Raw genomic sequence first — 20,501 nt, 5'->3', positions numbered from 1 at the left:
AAAGGTTTGCTCTGCCTGCATCCAAGCTGCTCTCAGCCACAGAATCACCTGAGCAATGTCTTGACAAAGCTCCTCTGCCTGCTTATTCCTATTCCTCTTGTTTTGGTCTGAGATAACCATCAATGTAATTACCTGTTTCCATGAAGGAGGCTGATGATCTCTCAGATACTTACAGGAAGGCAACAGCTCTATCCAACAGAGTTAAATCAAGCTCTAACAATACTGATTCCTGTTCATTTTTCCCCATACTTTGTATGGGAAACATCAAATTCAGTTCTAATCCTTAAAAAGCAGAGAGAGACTTTTCTCCTGAAAAGCTGGAGCAGGGGCCTGTCTCACCAAAACTGCCCATGATGTTGCATTTCCTTGGTGGTGGAGAGGAGACCTTGTGCACTCCTGTAGGTTAGTTAGCCTGGCTTCATTTTGATGGGGGTTTAAGGATTTACTGGAGAAGGAAGAAGAAAAAAAATGGAGGGGAAAAAATGGGGGAAAGGAGGAAAAAAAAGGGGGAATAAGGAAAAGATGGAAAAAAGGAAAAGAGGAAAACAAATGGGCAAAGTGGGGAGCAAAAAGGAAAGGGGAAAAAAGGGAAAGGAAGATGGGGAGGGAAAAGAGGGAGGAGGGGGAAGGATAACAGAGAAAAAGGCAGGGAAAAAAAGAGGAAAACCCCCAAGTTTGTGGGTGAGGAAGGGAGAGAACGATCTCCCCCCCCCTTCTCTGCGTGGGCCGGACACCTTCGCCGGCCGGCTCCTCTCGGCGTCCGGGGCTCGAGGCCGCGTCCGCAGCGGGAGTTCCCGGAACGGCGGCGGGAGGCGCTGACACGTGGCCGCGGGGGGGAGGCGGCGGCCGCGATGTGAAGCGGCGCAGGCGGAAGGTGCCGCCGCTCCCGTCCCGCTCCCGTCCCGCTCCCGTCCCGCTCCCGTCCCGCATGGCCGCGGGCGGCGGCGGCACGAATGCGCCGCTCTGCAGCAACGAGCGCGGGCCGCGGGCCGCTCAGCACGACGGCATGAGGAGGGATGGCGGCGGGGACCCGTACTGGTCCAGGTAAGGCTGGACACATTCCCGCGAAAGCCGCTTCGCAGGGCTCGTCCGAGGCACACCTCCAAACCCCACTCCCCGCATCCCCTCCCGGCCCCGGGACGCCCCGCGGCTTCGGGCAAAGGCAGCAGCCCCCCGCCTCCCCTGCCCCTTCCCCCTCCGCCACCTCCTGATGCAGCTCCTGGAAAAGATGCGGCTTCGGGATGGAGCGGGGTCGGCAGCCTGAATCCTTCCCGGAGAGGCGGTTTCAGGGGGTGCTCGGTGCCCGGGATACCCCCCGCCCCCGGACCTGCCTCTCCCCGGCCCGATGCTGCCCTCCGGGAGTGCCGGGGCCGGTCCCACACCCTGGGCAATTCCCGGTGCCTCTCTGTCGGCAGAGAAAAGGGGGAAGACACGGAGTTACTGTGAAACGGGCAAAAAAACCCCCTCAAACAACTCTGTTGAGCTGGTTTCTGGCCTGTAGTCACTTATTTAAACATGCCGTTGAAAACACTACGAGGTTGTTGTTGAAGTGTTCCAGCAGGCGTGTTGGTATTGGTGACAGTCATTAGTTAAGATAAAGTCTGCAATTGCAAACTGTTCAAGTTAAGTAGTTTAACTTTAAAAGACCAAACTGAGTACTTGTAATGGTAGAGGCATAGGCAGATGCAGAGTGGTCTTGTGTTTGGGGCAGAGACCATGATGGAGCTGGGATACCTGGGGCAGCACTGCTGCTCTGTGCTGCCCCAGGAAGGTCACCCAGCACCTCGACCTCCAGATCTGCTGCTTCTCCCAGCTGAGGCAGGGTGAGGTGACAGTTCAGAGGTTCCATGAAGCAACCGAAAGTGATGCTCAGAGGCTTTTCCAAACTGGGAGTCCCTGGACTTCACCGTGTTGTGTTTGAGATTTGGTTTGGCTTAACACTGCCAGGGAAAGGAACTAAAGCCTCTGGGCTCACACTGCTGGGAGAACAGAGGGGCGGCCACAGCTACTGGTGACACTGACGCTAATACACAAGAACCTGTGGCCACAGGGAGGGGTTACCCCTTCCAGCAGCAATCAGTCGCTGGCTAAGTTGAGGTTCATCATCAGTCCCTTCCTGCAGTGGCAGCAGGCTGACAGCCAGCTTAAACGACTGTCCCAAGGGAGACTTTCCCTGAAGTCAGAGGTCAAACCCACACTCATCTCAAGAGGAAGGGGATAGGTCTCAAAAGCAGACTCTTGACACCAGGGTCACTTAACATTTTAAGATTCTTTTCCTCCAAAAGCAGTTAGGGAAATTCCTTCTCTCTGCACCTTTCTGCCCTTTCCCTAAGATTCTGTGAAATGGGAGTAAAAGAAATTGCTCATGAAACAAAGATCATAGAATCAGAGAATGGTAGAGACTGGAAGGGACCTTTAGAGATCATCTAGTCCAACCCCTCTGCAGAAGCAGGTCCCACCTAGATCAGGTCACAAAGGTAAGATACATTTGGCCAGCAGGAACCTTCCAGTTTCCCAAATCACTTTGAAGAATGCAAACCATTGATAACCCCTTCCCAAACAAAAGAGATGATTTGTTTATTGCTTACTGAAGTGATTCTGACCATCTGAAGTGCTGCTAGTAATTGAAAGGATCCAGTTAATGTGAAAGAGCAGCAGGAGAACCAGAACTGCCAGCAGGTTGTTAACTGTATCTCAGTAATTCACTGAAGCAGAGACTGATGCAGGTGTTTGCAGCCCTTGTTTGTGGAGGCTTTATGGTGTAAACAGGACAGGTGGAGGGTGGAATGGGAAGGTGGAAGGGGTGGCAGAAAGGGGTGATCCACCAAATCATGGGAGCAGGTTGGTCAAGTTGGATAAAATACCAAAGTGTTTTGGTTTACCAAAGTCAATTTGCTGGATGGTTTTCAATCAGCATTTGCAAATCAATAGCTCTCACCTTTTCCAAGTGAGGAGTTATTGCCATGGAGGCAAGGTTTTAGCAAGTGGGGGAAGTGACATGGGTTCTCCTTCCATGTTCCAACAAAAGACATGTCAGGCAGCCTTCCAGGATCTGTCTGCACACTCAATGCAAAGAGAGATAAATAGTTACCTTGGCAGGTTTATTTTCCCATCTTTGTTCATGCTGCTTCTTCTTTTGTCCTCCCTTTTTTCAGCTGGCTTTTCCTTCCTCTTCCATGTTCTTGCCCTGTTTTATCCTGCCTTTCCAGTTCCTTTTCCCAAACTCTTCTGCAGGTTTCCAGTGGCTCAGTTATCACATATCTCCTCATCTTCTCCCACAAACAACATCTGGGGACTTCTGTTTGAAGCTTGAAAACCTCCTCACGTTTATGCAGCGCATCTGGACATTTAGGCAGCACTTCTTAATGGAGGGAGATCTTAACATGCCAAAGCAGGACTTCTCAGGCACTAGATGTGTTTTAGCATTTCTAGTTTAACTGGGGGAAGACTGAAGTACTGCGAAGAGAACTCGATTGCTGCAGGTTGCACACAAAGCCACGGGCAGGTCCCAGAGCAGACACGGGGATCACGCTGTGGATGGTGCCTCCAGGAGAGGAATGCAACATGGCAAAGTCAGTGTGTGATGGGAAACAAATGGCTCCTGAAACCACTCTGCATCTCCCAGCCTCTGGCTACAGCTGAACACAAGGAATTATTATGGCAGTTTCTTTAAACTCCAGAGACAAAAGGAGTTGTAGCACCGGCCACGAGCTGCTCTCCAGTCGCCTGACTGTGCTGTTTGCCTGGAGCCAACGGTCACGTTGTTTTTCTGAGTTCTGTGCCCTGATCTTTTGTCAACACAATGTTACAGCTTCAGTCTCAGTCATTTTGTGTGTGTGTGGTTAGAGTTCTTTTATATTGTCCAAGTTCCTCACCCTGCTTTTAACTATGCTCTTGCTGAGAACTCTTTTCAAGTGGAAGATGTCAGCAGGACACGCTTTCGGTGCTGTCTGATCCGTGTGTGCCCTTAGATCAGTGTGCAAAGTGTGTGTGTGCTTCATTAGTACGTTTTCCCACCGCCTCAACCTGGACTTAACAACTATTTCCAGCTCATATGGGCTGCTGAAATCTGATTTCATCTTTGCTTTTGCCGAGAGCAAGAAATGAAGAGAGGGAATCGACTCAGAGCTGCGTTTGCTGAACACCACTTTGTTGCCATCTGCGGCTCTGGAGAAGGAGTTTGTGCACAGGAGGCAGGCAGGAAACCAGCAGCTTTCCCAGGAAAAAAAGCCCTGTGTCCTCTGTGCTGCTCTCCTTGGCTGTTAACTGGTAGACTGGGGAAAAAAAAAACCCTTCCTCCAAACCCCAAAGCTGCTTTTGACAGCAACAAATCATTAGCTTGGAGCCAGTCTGCCTCGAGGAGGGGGAAAAAACCCTGAAGCTCTCTCTTGACAAGCATGTTAGCTTTTCCAGGGAAGGAGAAATTGTTGTTGAGAGAAACAAAGAGAGAGAAGTGAGAGGACTGTCAAACTGGGTTTAAAATAACTACCTGGCTATTATCTCCTTGCACAGAAGTGTTTGTACGACTGCTGTGTTTATGCCACGTCACTCAGGCTGTGGTTGTGTTGGAGATTACTGTAAGTTAAAGCTAGAAAAGAGTTTTCTGAGGGAGGATGCTCCCATGGGGCTGGGTATGGGAAATGTCCCCAGGCTGGTGTGGTGGCTGACCAGGTGCAGGGAGGACCACAGGCACTGGCTACTTGTGATAAGGATGTTCCCTGGGGGATCAGCTCTCAGAGATGGCCCCATGCTTGGGCTGCTGGGTGCCCTTGGTGTGGAGCTGGTGGCCCTCCAGTGTGGCTGGCAGCTTGGTGCCACCCCAGATGCTCATCCCCATCCTTCTCTGGGGTTCTTGCAGGGGCAGGAGGGTGTTTGCTGCTGGTAGCTGAGATGAGCAAGCGGTCTGGAGGCACTGGAGGTGGCTCCAAGTGATGCAGCCTCCTTGCATCTCCCACAGAACTTATTTTTAGGCCCTTTTCACGGGAGAGAACTGAGGTAGAGATGCCCAGGGGGTGGACAGTGTGCCTTGCTGCCAGTACCTGTGCTCACCTTGGCCATGGCACAGCTCTGATGCAGATCAGGAGCTGCAGCGCTCAGCCCTTCTCCCACTTCCAATTCCAGTTATGGAAAACACCCACAAAACTCAGAGATGGCTTCTGGCCAAGAGCTGTTGCTGGGACAGACTGTTTGTAGTCTTGCTGTCTGACACAACTCTCCTATCCCCTGAAAAGACCTGATAGTCCAGACTCCTGCCTTCAAAGGGGTACTGAACTACAATCTACTTCATAGCCCAAAGTCCAGCAAGTCCATTTCAACAGTGACCTGCAGTGCCTGCAAACAGACAGACCTGCAGTCTGAGGGCAAGGAGGCAGGCAAGTCAAGAGAAATAAAGTTGAATAAATATTTGCTCTGTGGCATCTAGCAGAGAAATTCCTCCAGCAGGAAAACACACTGCAAATAAAGGTACCCTATGCTGCTGGCTCTCCTTCCAACCACGAGACAGCTCGGCTTGGTTTTACCCCTTTGGGGCTCTCAGGCATCCTTGGTTCACCTTAACCACCATGTCTACCTGTTTGGTTGGTGGGAGCTGGGTCCCAGGGGAATTACTGGATGCTTAGAAGCAAAGCTGTGACCACTTGATGCTCAGGGCTGTGTTTGGAGGGGGAGAACCAGGGACATCAGGCAGGGCTGCTCAAATACAGGGCTGCGGCTGTAGAGAAAAGCCACCCAGGAAGAGTCATTAGGGCTTGAGCTAATTATAGTCTGTCTGGGTGGTGGTTGGAGGTTTCTGAAATAGGAAGTGTTTTCTAACTGCATGGCTGCTTTGCTTGGTGAAGAGGATCCTGGTGACCTGCAGAAGGGGATGCACCTGCAGTGCCTGTTTGTCATAAGCAGAAAGGCCTGACAGGCACAGGCTGGCAGCGAGGGGCCACCCACACCCAGGGAAGTCAATTAGGTGGCCTCAGACAAGCTCTGATGATTCAACTGCCGATGGTTTGAAGGTGGCTGCCCCCTCTCCTGGAGGTTTCTGCCCTGTGTAGCCAGGGACTGGCACAGGGCTGTGGGGAGATGCTCTGTCCGTGTGGCTGATGGCACCGATGGCTCCTGGCGCTGTGATTCCTCCAGGTGTAGGTGGGCTGTACTGTCACCAGCACAGATTGTCTCACCCCTCTCATCAGGGAAGCCATTAGGTTTAAATTTTAATGCTGGTAAAGCTCTGCCTCTCAGATGACTGATGTTATCTACAAAAACCATTGTTCAATGTGTCATTTTCCCCTAGTTTCTAAGGGGGAGTTTCATTTTCCCCTCTTTGTGCTCCTGGAGGTTTCTTCTGTAACCTTTGCTGTTGTTGTTTTGAGCTGAGCAGAACATTGACTCATCAGTAGCCTCTGAGATAACTATAATTAGGAGAAAATGCATTTACAAAGCTCTTTGCTCTGATGCAAGCAGTGTCAGTGTCCTTGCAGAGAAATAATTCTTGCCATGCTTTCAGGTGGGTGTGGGCAGCTAGTGATTACAGTTGACTCTCCTATTATCTGAGTGCATTTTCCTACTGGCTGTGGAGCAGGTGGTAGTCTGAAGCCATCTTTATGCTCCCCACTTGTTTTGAGCACAAGTCTTTACCAATGCACTTCAACATCTAGGAAAAGAATATAAATGTATAGAATGGAGTGGTAATCAGAGAGAGTGTTGAAAGTGTGTTGTACACCCAGACATTCATTTAGGGCTTTTGAAACAGAATGAAAGAGAAAAAATATTCACTGGAGTTTTGTCAAAACATCACCTGGGGCAGAAGCTTGTTGGGAGAACATCCCTGCTTGGCAATCCCTTTACCACTGCTCTGTCTGAGCTATGCTTTGACCAATGTCTTGCTCTTGCAGGGGAGCCACATGGCAGGTTGGACTTGTTACCTGGATAGCCCAGTGCTGCTGGCCTGGCTGCTGCACCACCCCCAAATCCCCCTGCATGTCCTACCACAGGGGCTAGGGGCCTGTGGGATTGTTCCCACATTGAGGAAAAAAGGCTGGGAGCTCACATCATGCCCTCTTGCTCCTCTGCCCTGAAGCCAAAGATGGTGTGCAGCCTGCTCATTGCTTTTTAGGGTTCAATCCATCAGCACCAACCCATGCTCCTGCTGCTTGTGCCTTCCTTGGACACCCATGGGCTTTGCAAACACCACTGGAGGGAGAAGACCTTGGCAATATTACAAAGAGAAGCAGAGTGAAGGCTAGTTGAGCTGCACAGGTCTTCTCTCCATCTCACACCCTGCACAGCCATTCAGGCTGTAGGGACAAGGAAGAATTGTCCATCTAATACCCCATTAAAATGCTGCTGCACTCATCAAAATGACTGCTGGGAGCAGAGACAGAGCTCAGCCCTGCTCCAGGCAGTGGGAAAGCTCAGGAAGGTCCCCCATTGCTTTAGGGTCAAGGCACAGTTTAGAAAACTCTCTCAGTGATTAAATAACAGGAAATACCCACACACATCACAGGCTGCTGTTTCACTTGGTCACCTCGATTGTTGCAGATTGAATAGCTCAAATTAATCATTGCCTTGCCTCTGTAGATCACAGGAGAGATTATGGCCCTGGACTGGCAACAGCCCATTTCTGTGGGTGCAGAAGCACTGGTTAGGCAGGTGCAGGCCAGTTGCTTGTACCTGCAAGTGTCTGATCTCAGGTTGCCAAGGGACACCCCTCTGACGGCTCTCCTTAACATTTTCCATCGCTATGGATGAGTTCCTGTGTGAGCTACTCTAGCTGGTCCTGCTCTGGCAGGGGAGTTGGACTGGATGAGCTTTTGAGGTCCCTTCCAGCACTTGAGATTCTGTGACTGTGTGATTGTGTGATTCTGTTTACCCCCCACACGTCCTCTGACTCTGATGGGGGATTTATACCCAAAACTCCTGCCCATATGGTCCTGCTGGGGTTGGTCTGACCCAGACATGCAGCATCCCAGAGCTTTTGGCTTCTCTGTGCTTTGCTGTGAAGCTGAAGGCAGTGGAGCCACTGCTGCCAGAGCTGGAGGGAGAGAGTGAGTGAAAAACCAGACCACCTCTGGTTTTGCAGCAGATGAAGATATGATGGGTGCCTGTCTGCCCCTTGGCATAAGACCAGGAAGGGCTCTGAGAGCATTTATCAGCCACTTCAAACAGCTGAGGCAGGTCAACCTTTGGGTCAACCTATTTGTCCAGCAGGTCAACCTATTTGTCCAGCAAAGACAGGTCAGGTTTGCTAGTTCCTGTGTTATTTTAGCCATTTGTATGTGTGCACAGTAAAGATGGTTCCAGCCTCCAAAGCCTCTACTGCAACCCTTCCAGTGCCTGCTGCCAGAGGTAGGTGCTGAGCTGCTTATCTGCCTTGTTGGGAAACAGCAATCAATTCCCCTCCAGTGGGCACAGCTGCCCAGGCTGGTTTACTTTGCATTGTTCCTTTGCCTCCTTCCATGAAGGGCTGTTTGACATGTTTATAAATGGGTTTGTGCTGTGTGAGATTAACCTGTATTTATCATAATTGTAGTACAGAGAAATGAATGCTCAGCTCAATATTGACAAGTGACCCAGGTTGTTTCCCATGCAGCAGGCTGATGTGTTTAGTAGGGTGGAAAGCACAGAGGTGAATGCCCCAGTACTGTAAATTCCCTGGACATCTCTGGAGCAGAGTCTGTTTGCTCACTGCTTTGTGCCTCTGGGCTCAAAATCAACCAAGTACAAATACTACAAATAGTGGGTGTTCCCTCTAAGCTTTTAACTCTAGTTCACAGGCAAAGGGGGCTCCAGGCTGAGGTTAAGGGGGTGCAGGGAGTTCACATACAGCTGGGGCCTGAAGTTTGCAGCTAAATGTGGGTCTCTGCTTCAGAAGCACATCACTGGCTTGGAGCAGGAGAAGATTGCCTTCCTGCTTATATCCAGCACATGTCTCCTGCAGGAGCACTTCTCTTGGGGCTGAGCACTCATGGACCAAAAACCATATTCTGTTAACATATTATTACTTATGTTACCTTAAACTTCTCAGGTCAGGCTGGAATATCCTGCTCCTTTCTCCAGGCTCTGTCTTGTCACTCACTGAAAAATTCCTTCAGCTGCCTCCTATTTAGGAAAGGTAACACTCCCCCCTCCACCTGTTTTGGGGAAGAGGTAGGAATGCCAAATAACAAATATTTGCTACCAAGACTGTGTGTACCATGCAAATACTTCCAACTGTGTGCACTGACCTTTCCTTTGTTATCCTTACCTTGTAAGGAACAGTTTCTAAAGACTTGTTTGGGGAAAAAAAGCAAACAAAACAGGTTTCTCTCCTACTTTTTCTTCCATTTGCAGTCAGCAGTGTCTGAGCAGCCTGTCCCACCTTGCAACACCTACAGACAGGGATTATTTTGCTGCTGGGGTCAAATAACGTTTGGGATGTAAGTTAGCATCGTTCATAAAGGCACCAGCTGCATTTGACCCATGTCAGAACCACTCTGCTCCAAGGGGATTGCACTGACCTTTGTTCTACCAAGACAGACTGACCAGCAAGTCCTTGCTGTGCATGGATGTGCCAGGCAGAGCATTCCATCTGCCCTTTACCTCTCCATCCTTGCAGGCCCGAGTCCCGTGTGTGGACGGTGATGCTGCTGCTGGGGACGTGTCTGCTGTACTGTGCCCGTGTCACTGTGCCCATCTGCGCCGTCGCCCTCAGCACCCGCTTCGACTGGGACAAGAAGCAGTCTGGCATCGTGCTCAGCAGCTTCTTCTGGGGCTACTGCTTGACACAGATTATTGGAGGACATATCAGTGATCAGTACTGGAGATTATTCTCACGGTTTCCTTTGCTTGGGCTTTTTTAATGACACTTAACTCGGTTTGGAACAGTCAGTTCCAGTCTTGACAGTGATGATAGACAAGAGGAAATGGCCTTGAGTTGTGCCAGGGCAGGTTTAGATTGGAGATGAGGAACAATTTCTTTGATGAAAGCGTTGTAAAGCATTGGAAGAGGCTGCCCAGGGCTGTGGTGGAGTCCCCATCCCTGGAGGGATTCCAAAGCCACGTAGCTGTGGCACTGAGGGCCATGGGTTAGTGGTGGGTTTGGCAGTGCTGGGTTAAGGGCTGGACTCCTTGACCTTAAAGCTCTTTTCCAACCTAAAAGATTCTGTAATTATCTGATCACTGCCTTGACAGTTCCTGTGGATCAGCTGCCAGCAGAGATCTAACAGACACTTCACCAACATAGTTGGGTGGTTTTCACCTGGAAGCAGTGAAGAGCCCTTCTACACCAGCATATTTTTTCTGATGGAGGTTGTTTTTAGCACTGGTTCAGTAATTGGAATTAAAAACCAAGCAAACCCACAAGCTCACACATTAACCTGGTGAAAGAAATCGTGGGTGTAAGGCAGACTTCATTTTAGGAAAGTGATACATGCTGAGCTCATGCATAGTCCATAGCTGCTGCACCAGGAGTGTTATTTGGCCATTAATGAAGAGTTCAATCCCAGCAGTGCCAGACAGCCATTTGGAAGGGTTTATAGCTGCAATCACTAACCACAAGAAGAACATACTTCCCTTTTGCAGGGAACACAGCTTTTTTTTTCCTATTGAAAAAAGGTCTGTCTGTATTTTCAGTTCAGCACCTCCAGTTTTCCCACCCCATATTCTCATGCAGTCTTCACAATTAAGCTCCCATCACAGTTTCCATCATGTTTGGGAGAACCAAGTGTCTTCATTTTATCATATCAATTAAACCCCACTTTCCTAGTTAGCTGTAAGGAAAGATCTAAGTAATTACCTGCTCGAGTTGCTTTCCCCAGCCACCCTATTCTTAGTGAGGAGGGCTTTCCTGTGAAATCCTTTGTGAGGAACACATGGCTGGAAGGAGTACATTACCCATGCAGTGCACTACACTATTTAATTATGTTCCTTAATAGTTTGCAAGCAAATGCCTGCAAAAAACCCCCCAAATGTTAGCCAGCAGAGCTAATGCAAAAGAGCAGATGGAAGAGAAAACACCGTCACTAGTTAAGAAAAGCAGAATGGTGGCAGCAGCTTGGGCTTCCCCTCTGTCAGAGACTGGAGTGCAGCAGTGGTGGTGGCTCTGGGGTTGGCTGTTCTGGAGCTGGGTGGGCAGTGCTGGAGGCCAGTGTCTTGGTGAGAGCAATGCTGGTGGTCAGCTGCTCGCTGCTTGCTCCAGGGAGGCAGGAGGTGGGAGGGGAGAAGGTCAGAGCTGCTCCCCTGAGGGGTAAAGGCATTTGTGAGAGAACAGGTTTAACTGAAAAGTTGCTCTTAAACACAGGCTAAACTGGGAAGAGCACTGGGGTCTTGACTGGGGAGCTTTGTCCTCTCCTTGTCTTTGATGATGTGTTTTCTCTCTTCCAGAATAGGGGGTGAGAAAGTCCTTCTCCTCTCAGCATCAGCCTGGGGGTTCCTCACAGTCCTCACCCCGCTGCTCACCCACATCACTTCTGCTCACCTCGTTTTTATGACCTTCTCCAGGTTCCTCATGGGGCTGCTGCAAGGTGAGACCCGTGCCCTGAGCACCTCTCCGTGTGTCTGTCTGCCCAGGGGCTTCCTTGCAGGGACAGGCAGTAAATCCAGACGCAAGTCACGTGGCGTGCGGTGCATGAACCCTTCTCCTGTGTGTTTCAGCAATCCTCTGCCTCAAAACTGCTTCAATATCCAGAGCTTCTGTGGGAAAACCCTTGGCATTTCTAGGGAAAGTTACTGACAGGTCATTTCTCTGTAGAAATCTGCCAGACAAGGGCTGCTGGCTGCTGAAACCATCACTGCTCCTGTTTTGCTCCCCACCTTTACAAACTCCTTCAAAGCACTTGGGGGAAACTGGTCCTTGCCAAAAGTTTTGGATAAATTGGGATGATCTTCCTTCCCTCTCACTGAGCTGCAGCACAGGGGAAGCTTTGGGATGAGTGCATTTGCACTGATGGATTTACAGTAGCAGTGGTGATGAAACAGGATTACTGAGAAGGCACAAACAAACCTTTCTTGGTGCAGGATTCACCGACTTTATTTGATAGCTCTGTTTAGAACTCACCAAAGCTTTTGCTGCTTTATCTCAGTCTTTAGCTCCTGATGAATCTTTTAAATGTGCTTTTTGTTTGCTCATGAGGGCACAGGAGGCTGACTGCTCCCTGCCTTGCTGCTGTTGCTTGTAGGGGTGTATTTCCCATCCCTGGCCAGCCTGCTGTCCCAGAAGGTGCGGGAGAGCGAACGAGCCTTCACCTACAGCACAGTGGGGACAGGCTCACAGTTTGGGTAAGTTCAAAAGGTTTGGAGCAGCGAGTGACAGTCTCTGGACATCACACATGATGAAATGCCTTTAAATAGTTGGAGGCAAAACTTGCAGCTCAAAGTACATGTGAGTTCCTGGGTCCTCGAGGACGGCGGCTGCAGCTGAGGATGCCTCAGGCAGTTGCTGTCGAGCATGTCAAGGATTTATGTTGTTTCTTTTTCCTTCTTTTCAAGCCAGACTTTGAAGAGTGTTTGCAACATTTAATTACTCTGGGAAACAGCCTGATTCACTAGGCAGAGAGAGGTCAGCCTGAGACTGGTCATCTGTCCTCTCTGATAGGGGCAATACAGCTTCCCCATCTCTGCCAATCTCCAGGAGAATTTCCTTTCTAAGTGGAAAGGTTGCTTTAAAGCCAAATAGAAACCTTTCTGTGTTAATCAATTTGACAGTGTACTCATTTCTTTTGCTGCTTTTTACATTCTCTGAGACACTTTCTGCACACCAGCAGCCTCATTTTCTCTTCTCAGTGAGCTTGTGTCACTGTGGGGCCAGAAAGCACAAGGTCCTTCAGTGTTTGGTTCTGCTCATCTGAGGATCATGAAGTGCCAGGCAGGGAACAGGGCAGGTTGCAGGGTCCTGGGGTGATGGCAGTACCTGCACACACTGACTGACAGCTATTTTAATTGCATATAGTGACCTGCAGCACCCACCCCAGAGATATCTCCTATTGATGTGTACAGCCCAAACACTCCCTACATCTGAGCACGGCTTTCCTTGCAGGACACTGGTGATTGGTGTTGCAGGATCTCTTCTTCTGGACTGGTATGGCTGGGAGAGCGTTTTCTACTTCTCTGGCTTGCTGACTTTGCTCTGGGTTCACTGCACCTGCAAATACCTCCTGAGTGAGAAAGGTAAGTCCATTTACCTCGAGCTGTCAGTGCTCCCGAGGGATCCTGAGACATGCTGTGTCTCAACCAAGATGCTAAACCCAGAAACAAGGTTTTAAGCTCTTGCACTGATGCTTTTCAAGTCCCACACTGGATTATATTGCTGTTGAGAGCCTGATCTGACTCCTCAGTACTCTTAAGCACCAGTGAAAACACCAAACAGAGCATGATCTTCAAAGTGGATTAAGCTAAAGCAGGGCAAAATGCTTATTCCAAACTAAGAGTATCTATACTGAGAGCTTTTAAAAACCAGTTAATCTGGAATATCACTTCCCAAAGTAATTCCACACATGGGGAAACTGTTACACTTGGCCACAGCATCATTAGTGTGAGTGTGGCATGTAGGAGCCCAGCCCATCAGGAGCCTGGTGTGTGCCTGATGCACAACATCTACATCTGGTCCCTGCCTGAAGGGTTTTTTAAAACTATACCAAGAGATACAAGAAATGGGTGAAGGCAGCTGGATGGGGAAGTGTGTGGGTGCAAGTGGGAAAAAATTGATCAAGATTAGAAGGTGTTTTCATGAGCTTTCAATGCTGATATAGCCCAAACCCAAGGGTTAAAAGGAGGTTAAAGGTAGTTGTGTAGTGTTCCCCCAGTCCTCTCTCCAGCTGCACAGAAAATTAATGATCAAAGCTTTCCTTTGTATGTTTTCTTCCCTGCAGAACTCATCATCCCCATAGACTATTTGATGAGAGGCCTCTCCATACCCAAGCAGACCAAAGTTCCCTGGAAGCAGCTGTTTAAGAAGGCACCGATCTGGTAGGCAGCCGTGGTGGCCTCAAGTGTTGGCAGGGCTGGGGAGCACCCTTCTCCCAAGGGCTTATTGTGCTTATTTCTTCCACCTATTTGTATTTGGCCCACTTATTTTTTGGGATACATTACCAAGTTTTCTAATCCCTTCTGTACACATAAAGAACTAAAAAGGTAAGCTTGACAAAAGCCTGTTTGTGTTCTGGCTGAGGGAATGTCAGGTTTGAAGGTTACTGGCAAAACTTTCTCCTTCCCAGGGTGTTCCCTGCCTGAGTTGTGTGCTTCTCTGCAGGGGTCTTCTGCTGCTCAGGGGCACTGGGTGGCACAGGTTGTGTTCCCACTGCTGACAAAGCAGCTTTTTAACAGCCATTCTTGTTTTCTTTTGGGATCACAGAATCTTGTTCCCAGGTGTTATTTAAAGACAGAGTGGAGGGTGATGGGGCTGAAGGGCAGCAAGCCCATTCCTGCCTTGAATAACCACGGAGCTTCTACTGTTAACAAACCCCTAGAAAACCCTAAGCAACACCTCTTGGAGCAGGACAGCCCTTGCAGCACTCAAAGGGAAGGGACTGGTGGGAAATGCACAATTCCTGCTGCAATTAACCTCTCCTGAACCCAGAGGGCTGACGTCAGGCAGTGCTGCAAGTGGCAAGCCAAAGGGAATAGTTATCTATGAAAAAAAATCTCAGAAAGCAACTGTAGCTCTGTGAGGAATTTATTTATAGACCAGGAACTAAAATATTGGGTTGCTCAAGTGCCTGTTTCCCACTCAGTGTGACCTGTCACTCCTGATTATTTCCTCTCCGCTGGGTATTTTCAGGGCTGTCATCATCGCTCAGCTTTCTACAACCAGCACCTTCTTCACTCTCCTCTCCTGGCTGCCAACTTTCTTTAAGGAAAGTTTTCCTGAGTCAAAGGTAAGTTGGTTTCGAGGCACAGCCATTGGTGGTCTCCATAGAAATGAGGTTGTGCTGGGCTCCTGCCAAAATGGGTTGGTTAAAGAGGAAGATCGTAGAATCACAGAATGGGAGGGGTTGGAAGGGAGATCAGCCAGTCCAACCCCCCTGCTAAAGCAGGTCCCCCCTAGATCAGGTCACACAGGAACGTGTCCAGGTGGGTTTGGAAACCTCCAGAGCAGGAGCCTCCACACCCTCCCTGGGCAGGCTGGGCTGTTTGCTTTTTAGACTGCCTTCTGGTTTTCAAATGGCACAGAGCTCATGACATTATGCTGCTGCAAATGAGCACCATTCACTCCTGAGTTTTCACAGGGATTTTAACTTGCTGACAATGTAGAGCTCAGACCTGCCTGGAAAAAGGATAATTAATAACAAGTTCTTCAAAAGCACTATGAAACCTTCCCTCTCCTCAGCACAAATGCTATTCCCCTTTCCAGAAACCTCACCTGGGCTGAGGGCTGATGTTTTGATCTTGTTCTCAGAAAGCCAAACAGTCATTTCCACGATGGCTCTGTTGGGATTTTATCATTCCCAGAGCTGCTTACCAATGCCTTTTCCCATTCCTTGTGTAAGGTGCTTTGTGTCACGCTTGATATTGATATCAAAATGGTGTATTAGAGCAGCAAACACATTGTTGTGACAAGATCTGTGCACCTCGAGTAATTTGCTTGTGCAGCGGTAACTTACCATCTGTTGAGCATTATAGCACAGTGCCCTTATGTAAGATGCTCTGTACAGTGTTCCTGCACCTGATAATCTCGTGTGTGTTTTAGTAAAATGGGGCTTGGGGATGCCTGATTTTAGAGGGTGGATGATAGTCCTTAATGTGGGAAAGTTGTGGCTTTGGTCCAGTCAGCTCAGGGTGGTGGGCTGCCTCAGCAAGGGTTTGATGTGACTTGCTGAGCAACCCCAGCTGGTATAAGACACCAGAGATGTGACCCCACAAACCCTATGGGGTAACATTTTAAAAAGTGACCAACACACAAAGTTTCAAAGGCACTGGAAGGTGCAGATGGACCACAGTGTGATTTGCAGGAGCAGCTGAAAGAGGATTATTCAAAGGAGGTTGCACTGAGGCGGGGGTCGGACTCTCCTCCCAAGTAATGAGACAAGAGGAAATGGGCTCAGGTTGCACCAGGTTTAGATTGGAGATGAGCAAGAGCTATTTCTCTGAGAGGGGTGTGAGCCCCTGTGCCAGGCTGCCCAGGGAGGTGGGGGAGTGCCCAGCCCTGGGGGGATCCCAAAGCCGTGGTGCTGAGGGCCAGGGGTTAGTGCTGGGCTGGGCAGGGTGAGGGGAGGGCTGGGACTGAAGCAGCTTAAAGGGCTTTTCCAATGACTCTATGATTCTGGATGGATAAGTAGGTTCTACAAGCTGAGATGAAGCCCAGCACAAGCCATACTGATTTCAGCTCCTCCTGAGATCCGAGCACCAAAATGCCTCTGAGCAGCTGTAATCCAGATGACCAGTAATCATCTGTGATTACAACTGCAGCAAGCTCACTTAATTGAAAATAGGCCGAAGTATGTTGCTACCCATAATGTTACCTAATCCTGGCATTAGGAAATCCAGCTATGTTCCCTCTGCTTCACAGTAATGCTGCTAATGAGGTTGAAGCTGATGTTGGAAATTTTGCTGGCAGCTTTACTGATGACCTACAGGGCAGAGTAAAATCCACAGCTTGCTTTCCAGGGCTCTGTGGCTCTCTGCCACATCACCTTGCTGAACAGTCAACTTTGCCATGATTAATCCCTCTTTCCCAGAGCAGGCAGAGCTTTCTTTTTGTCCCCTGGAGGCAGGGTCACTGGGGCAGGAGGAAAGGCAACAAACCTGCAGATGCTTCAGCCCCATGATGCTCCTGCCACCTTACAGACTTAGGAGTGGTGTGATGTTGCTGGGCACAGGGATCCTGCAGGAAGGCCCAAACACTTCATTTCCCCACACCCCTTCTACAGGTATCACAGACTATCAAGTGAAATATTTGCAGACCTTGATTTTTGCTCCCTTTCAGGGTTGGGTGTTTAATGTGGTGCCCTGGCTGGTTGCAATTCCAACAAGCTTGTTCAGTGGATTTCTGTCTGATCATTTAATCAACCAGGGTAAGAGCTCTTTAGTCTTTTTCTCAGGTCTTACTTTGTGGGATGTGGAAAGAGGAGCTGGGTGGGAGGAGCTGGGCTTGTTGGTAGGGAGAAGACCCAGCAGATAGACAACCTGAGGTTCTGATGTGAAAGCAGAATATATACTCCAGGGTCCAAATCCCATCCATGTGTTCAGGGCTCTCTGAAGCAGACCTGGTGAGATGTGCTTGGAGTTAAATTACTCTCCCTTTCTCTTCCAGGGTACAAAACCATCACTATTCGTAAGTTCATGCAGGTAAGAGAGCTGAAGCCACTGCAGTGACATTTGAGCTACCTGCTGAGCTCTGCTTGAGTGGCAAATTGGGCCAAATTGGGCTGGTGGTTATAGGTGGGAAGAGAGAAGGGTTTGAGCTTTGCAGATACACTGGTGGTCAGTGCATATGGGAAAAGAAATCTGGAGTAAACCCCTGACTGAGGACCAGAGTATGGACTAATGTTGAGCACAGAACACATCCAGAGAGGTTCTCTTTCACAGGCAAAGGTTAACCATATGCTAGCACTCCAAATGACCCCTTAGATGTGGAGGAAATAGCAATACAAGGATGATCAGACAGCACAGTGTATTCTCTGCTCTGCAGCATCACATCCCTCTGCACAGGCCTCTGACACACAAAGGCAGGACACCAGGGGGAAAAAAAAAGGCTTGAGAAGCACCTGATACATACGAGATTTTGCCATTATAAAAGGGAACAGTTTGTCCATGAAAGGAGTTGCTTGCTTCCTTGCAGAAAGTGTGCTGTGGGATTTCATTCTCCCTCTCTTCCAGGTCATTGGCTCGGGTGTCTCGAGCATCTTTGCTTTGTGCCTGGGCTACACCTCCAGTTTCTGCAAAGCAATAGTGTTTGCCTCTGCCTCTATTGGACTTCAGACCTTTAACCACAGGTAACAAGAGTGATGAAGACAGTGGCTGTGGCATTTTGGGGCCTCAAAGGGGGCTGCCTCTGTTGTGACTGTCAGAGCAAGAGCAGGCGCTTGTCTGAGCATCGTGTGTTGGTCCCTGTGAGGCTGATGGAGTTCAGTGCCTGCTGGGTTGGAAATGATCCAGCAAACCTGTGGTGTGAGGAAGAGCTTGGACCAGCAGGTATTGGGGAGATGAAGCAGGAGGTGAATTGCACTGTGTCCCCTCTGACCACTTTGAGTTGAACTCCTCCTGGTACTCGCCTGTGCTGCTTCACTCTCAGCCTCTTTCCTCCTGCCAGCGCCATTTATTGTCTAGAGTCCTTTCCTTTTGTTTGTCAAACCACACTCTGTGTAAATGATGACAAAGCAACTGTGCTCCATTAAAACTGCCATTTCCCCCTCTCTGTTTCTCACTAGTGGCATCTCAGTAAACGTGCAGGACCTGGCCCCCTCGTGTGCTGGCTTGCTGTTTGGTAAGAGCCTCAGCAGGGCTTTGGGTGTGCTGGAAAGGTGCTGAGTATGGGAGGGTACGTGGTCAGCAACATGAAGCTTCAAGCAGGAGTAGCTCTGTGCAGCATCTACTCTGTATGTGCAGCCTCAGCTCCCTTCTGTGATACACCTGCCATTGCTGGGGGCAGGTACCTGCACCAATGTGCCTTTCAGTTTGCCAAAGGTTTCGCTGCAGGGAGGGCTGGGGATGGGGAGGAGTGGCAGCTGTCCCAGCCAGCAGTGAGGCTTTTAGCTGTGCATCAGCAAAAAGGAGGCTGGGAGCCTGTCTGAAGTTTCTCACACCTGTGGGTTGCTGATACACAATTCCTTTCTTTCCTTTACAGGTGTTGGGAATACAGGTGGAGCCCTGCTAGGTAAGGTACCTGCCTGCAGCTCAGCCTTTCCTGGGGGGGGTCCTCTCCTCTCTGGTGGGCAGGATCTGGCCCCAGAGCCTTTGCAATTCATTCTCTCCCCTCCTGTCCCAGGTGTCATTTGTGTGTACTTGGCTGGCTACCTGACTGAAACCACTGGCTCCTGGATCTCTGTTTTCAGCTTGGTGGCTGCTGTTAACAGCATTGGCCTCTGTGCATTCCTCCTGTTTGGAGAGGCTCAGAGGGTGGACACAGACTCTGTGTACATGGACCTGTAGAGCGAGCCCAGCAAGCAGCTGAGTGACAGGAGAATGTCACCTCTCTGTGTCATTTTTGCACAAGTGCCAAAGAACTTTTGTTTTTTACGGTATTTAAACAGGAAAAAAAAATATACTGAGACCAAGTGCTTAATGGGTCTGGAGAAAAGAAGTTTAGGGTTCATTTTTTTGCTCAGGGCATAGCTAATGGCCTGCAGAGCCAGCCAGCTCAATACCTCCAGTGAGGGTACGGCCTGTGGGACCAGTTTGCCCCAGTTTGTGTCAAGTGGACAAGTATCCATGTGGCCAAAGCAGCTTTACCTGGCTCATCTCTGGGAGCTGCTGTGGTTTGCACCCTCAGCCCAGGAGCAGTTGCTGCTGAGGGCACATCCTTCACTGGTGTCCCCCAGGAGGGTGGGCAGCTCTCTGGCTGCCACCACACATGGATCCCCTCAGCTACAGGAGAGGAAGAAGCCCAGTGAATGTACCTCTGACCTTCACCCTCCCTCGTGTGCCTTCAGCTTGCAGTCTGCTCAACACAGCCAAGGCAGGTATGCAAGAGAACAGGCTGTGAGATGGATTCAAGGGCTTCTGGCTGGATGTCTACTGTGTGTCCAGGGGCATGAGGATGCATCAGTTCTGCCTTCCCCATGTTTAAGCTGAGCAGGAGGCTGCAGAGCAGAGTGCTGACATCAGCTGAGCCCATCTTTGCCTAAGGGATCCCTCCTAGACTACCTCCAATGTGAAAGCAGGGGAAAGCTGCCTTCAGCATCAGCATGGTCAGGCTCAGCTGGGCTCATGGCATAGGTGCAGCTGAGGAAGCCCCTGGGAGCTGTGTGCCACGTGCTGTGAATGATCAGGAAGACAAGGTCACGTCCTGTGCTCTGGATCTACACTCCCAAATGCTCTCTGCTCGGCTGGATGTGTCCTCCACGAGCTCACCAAGGGGCACAGGAGACTTCCCAAATAGCCCACAATGGGCAGGTTGTGTTTCTACATTAGACATGAAGACATCTCTGCCTTGTACTGGATGTAGATCCCCAGGGTTCCCTGTGTCAGATACTTGACTGTACCCTCCTCTGAGCCTGAATGTCTTAAGTTATTCACAAATATCTTTAAACTGAAGTACCAAATGCTATATTTTGTGTATTTGAGGCCTGGTGCTGTGTGCTTGTTTTGAGTGCTACTCCCTCAAAGGGGAGGTTTTACCAGTCTACAGTGACTGGTTTTGTAGGATCTATTTGAAATGTGACATCTCATATTAAAACAATTTCATTGCTTTTTCTCCCACCTCCTGAAAGGATCTCTTTGATTTCTCCAGTGCTTACCAGAAAGCTTCAGCTGAGACTTGGGAGCAGATTTGCCCTGACCTGGCTGTGCAGGACAGCTGTGGGCTCAGATTCAGTCCCCTTAAAAACAGGAACCATTATCCCTTGCTTCTCCCTTTGCCTTTGGCCATTTTTGCTTTTTTC

General features: G+C 49.6%; 1 protein-coding gene across 1 annotated transcript; it reads left to right on the top strand.

Annotated features, from left to right (window-relative positions):
- Positions 1–928: 928 nt before the first annotated feature.
- On the top strand, positions 929–20,250 carry SLC17A9 (solute carrier family 17 member 9). Its single transcript, XM_062009147.1, has 13 exons — positions 929–1,044; positions 9,584–9,781; positions 11,350–11,489; positions 12,144–12,243; positions 13,001–13,131; positions 13,833–13,929; positions 14,741–14,837; positions 16,886–16,973; positions 17,213–17,247; positions 17,779–17,894; positions 18,330–18,385; positions 18,746–18,775; positions 18,887–20,250. Exons 1-13 carry the CDS (start codon positions 929–931, stop codon positions 19,048–19,050), a joined length of 1,368 nt encoding a protein of 455 aa, XP_061865131.1. The 3' UTR covers positions 19,051–20,250.
- Positions 20,251–20,501: the final 251 nt, after the last annotated feature.

Source organism: Colius striatus, chromosome 16 (assembly GCF_028858725.1).
Source record: "Colius striatus isolate bColStr4 chromosome 16, bColStr4.1.hap1, whole genome shotgun sequence".
NCBI lineage: Eukaryota > Metazoa > Chordata > Aves > Coliiformes > Coliidae > Colius > Colius striatus.
This window is presented reverse-complemented; position numbering and strand designations above follow the sequence as displayed.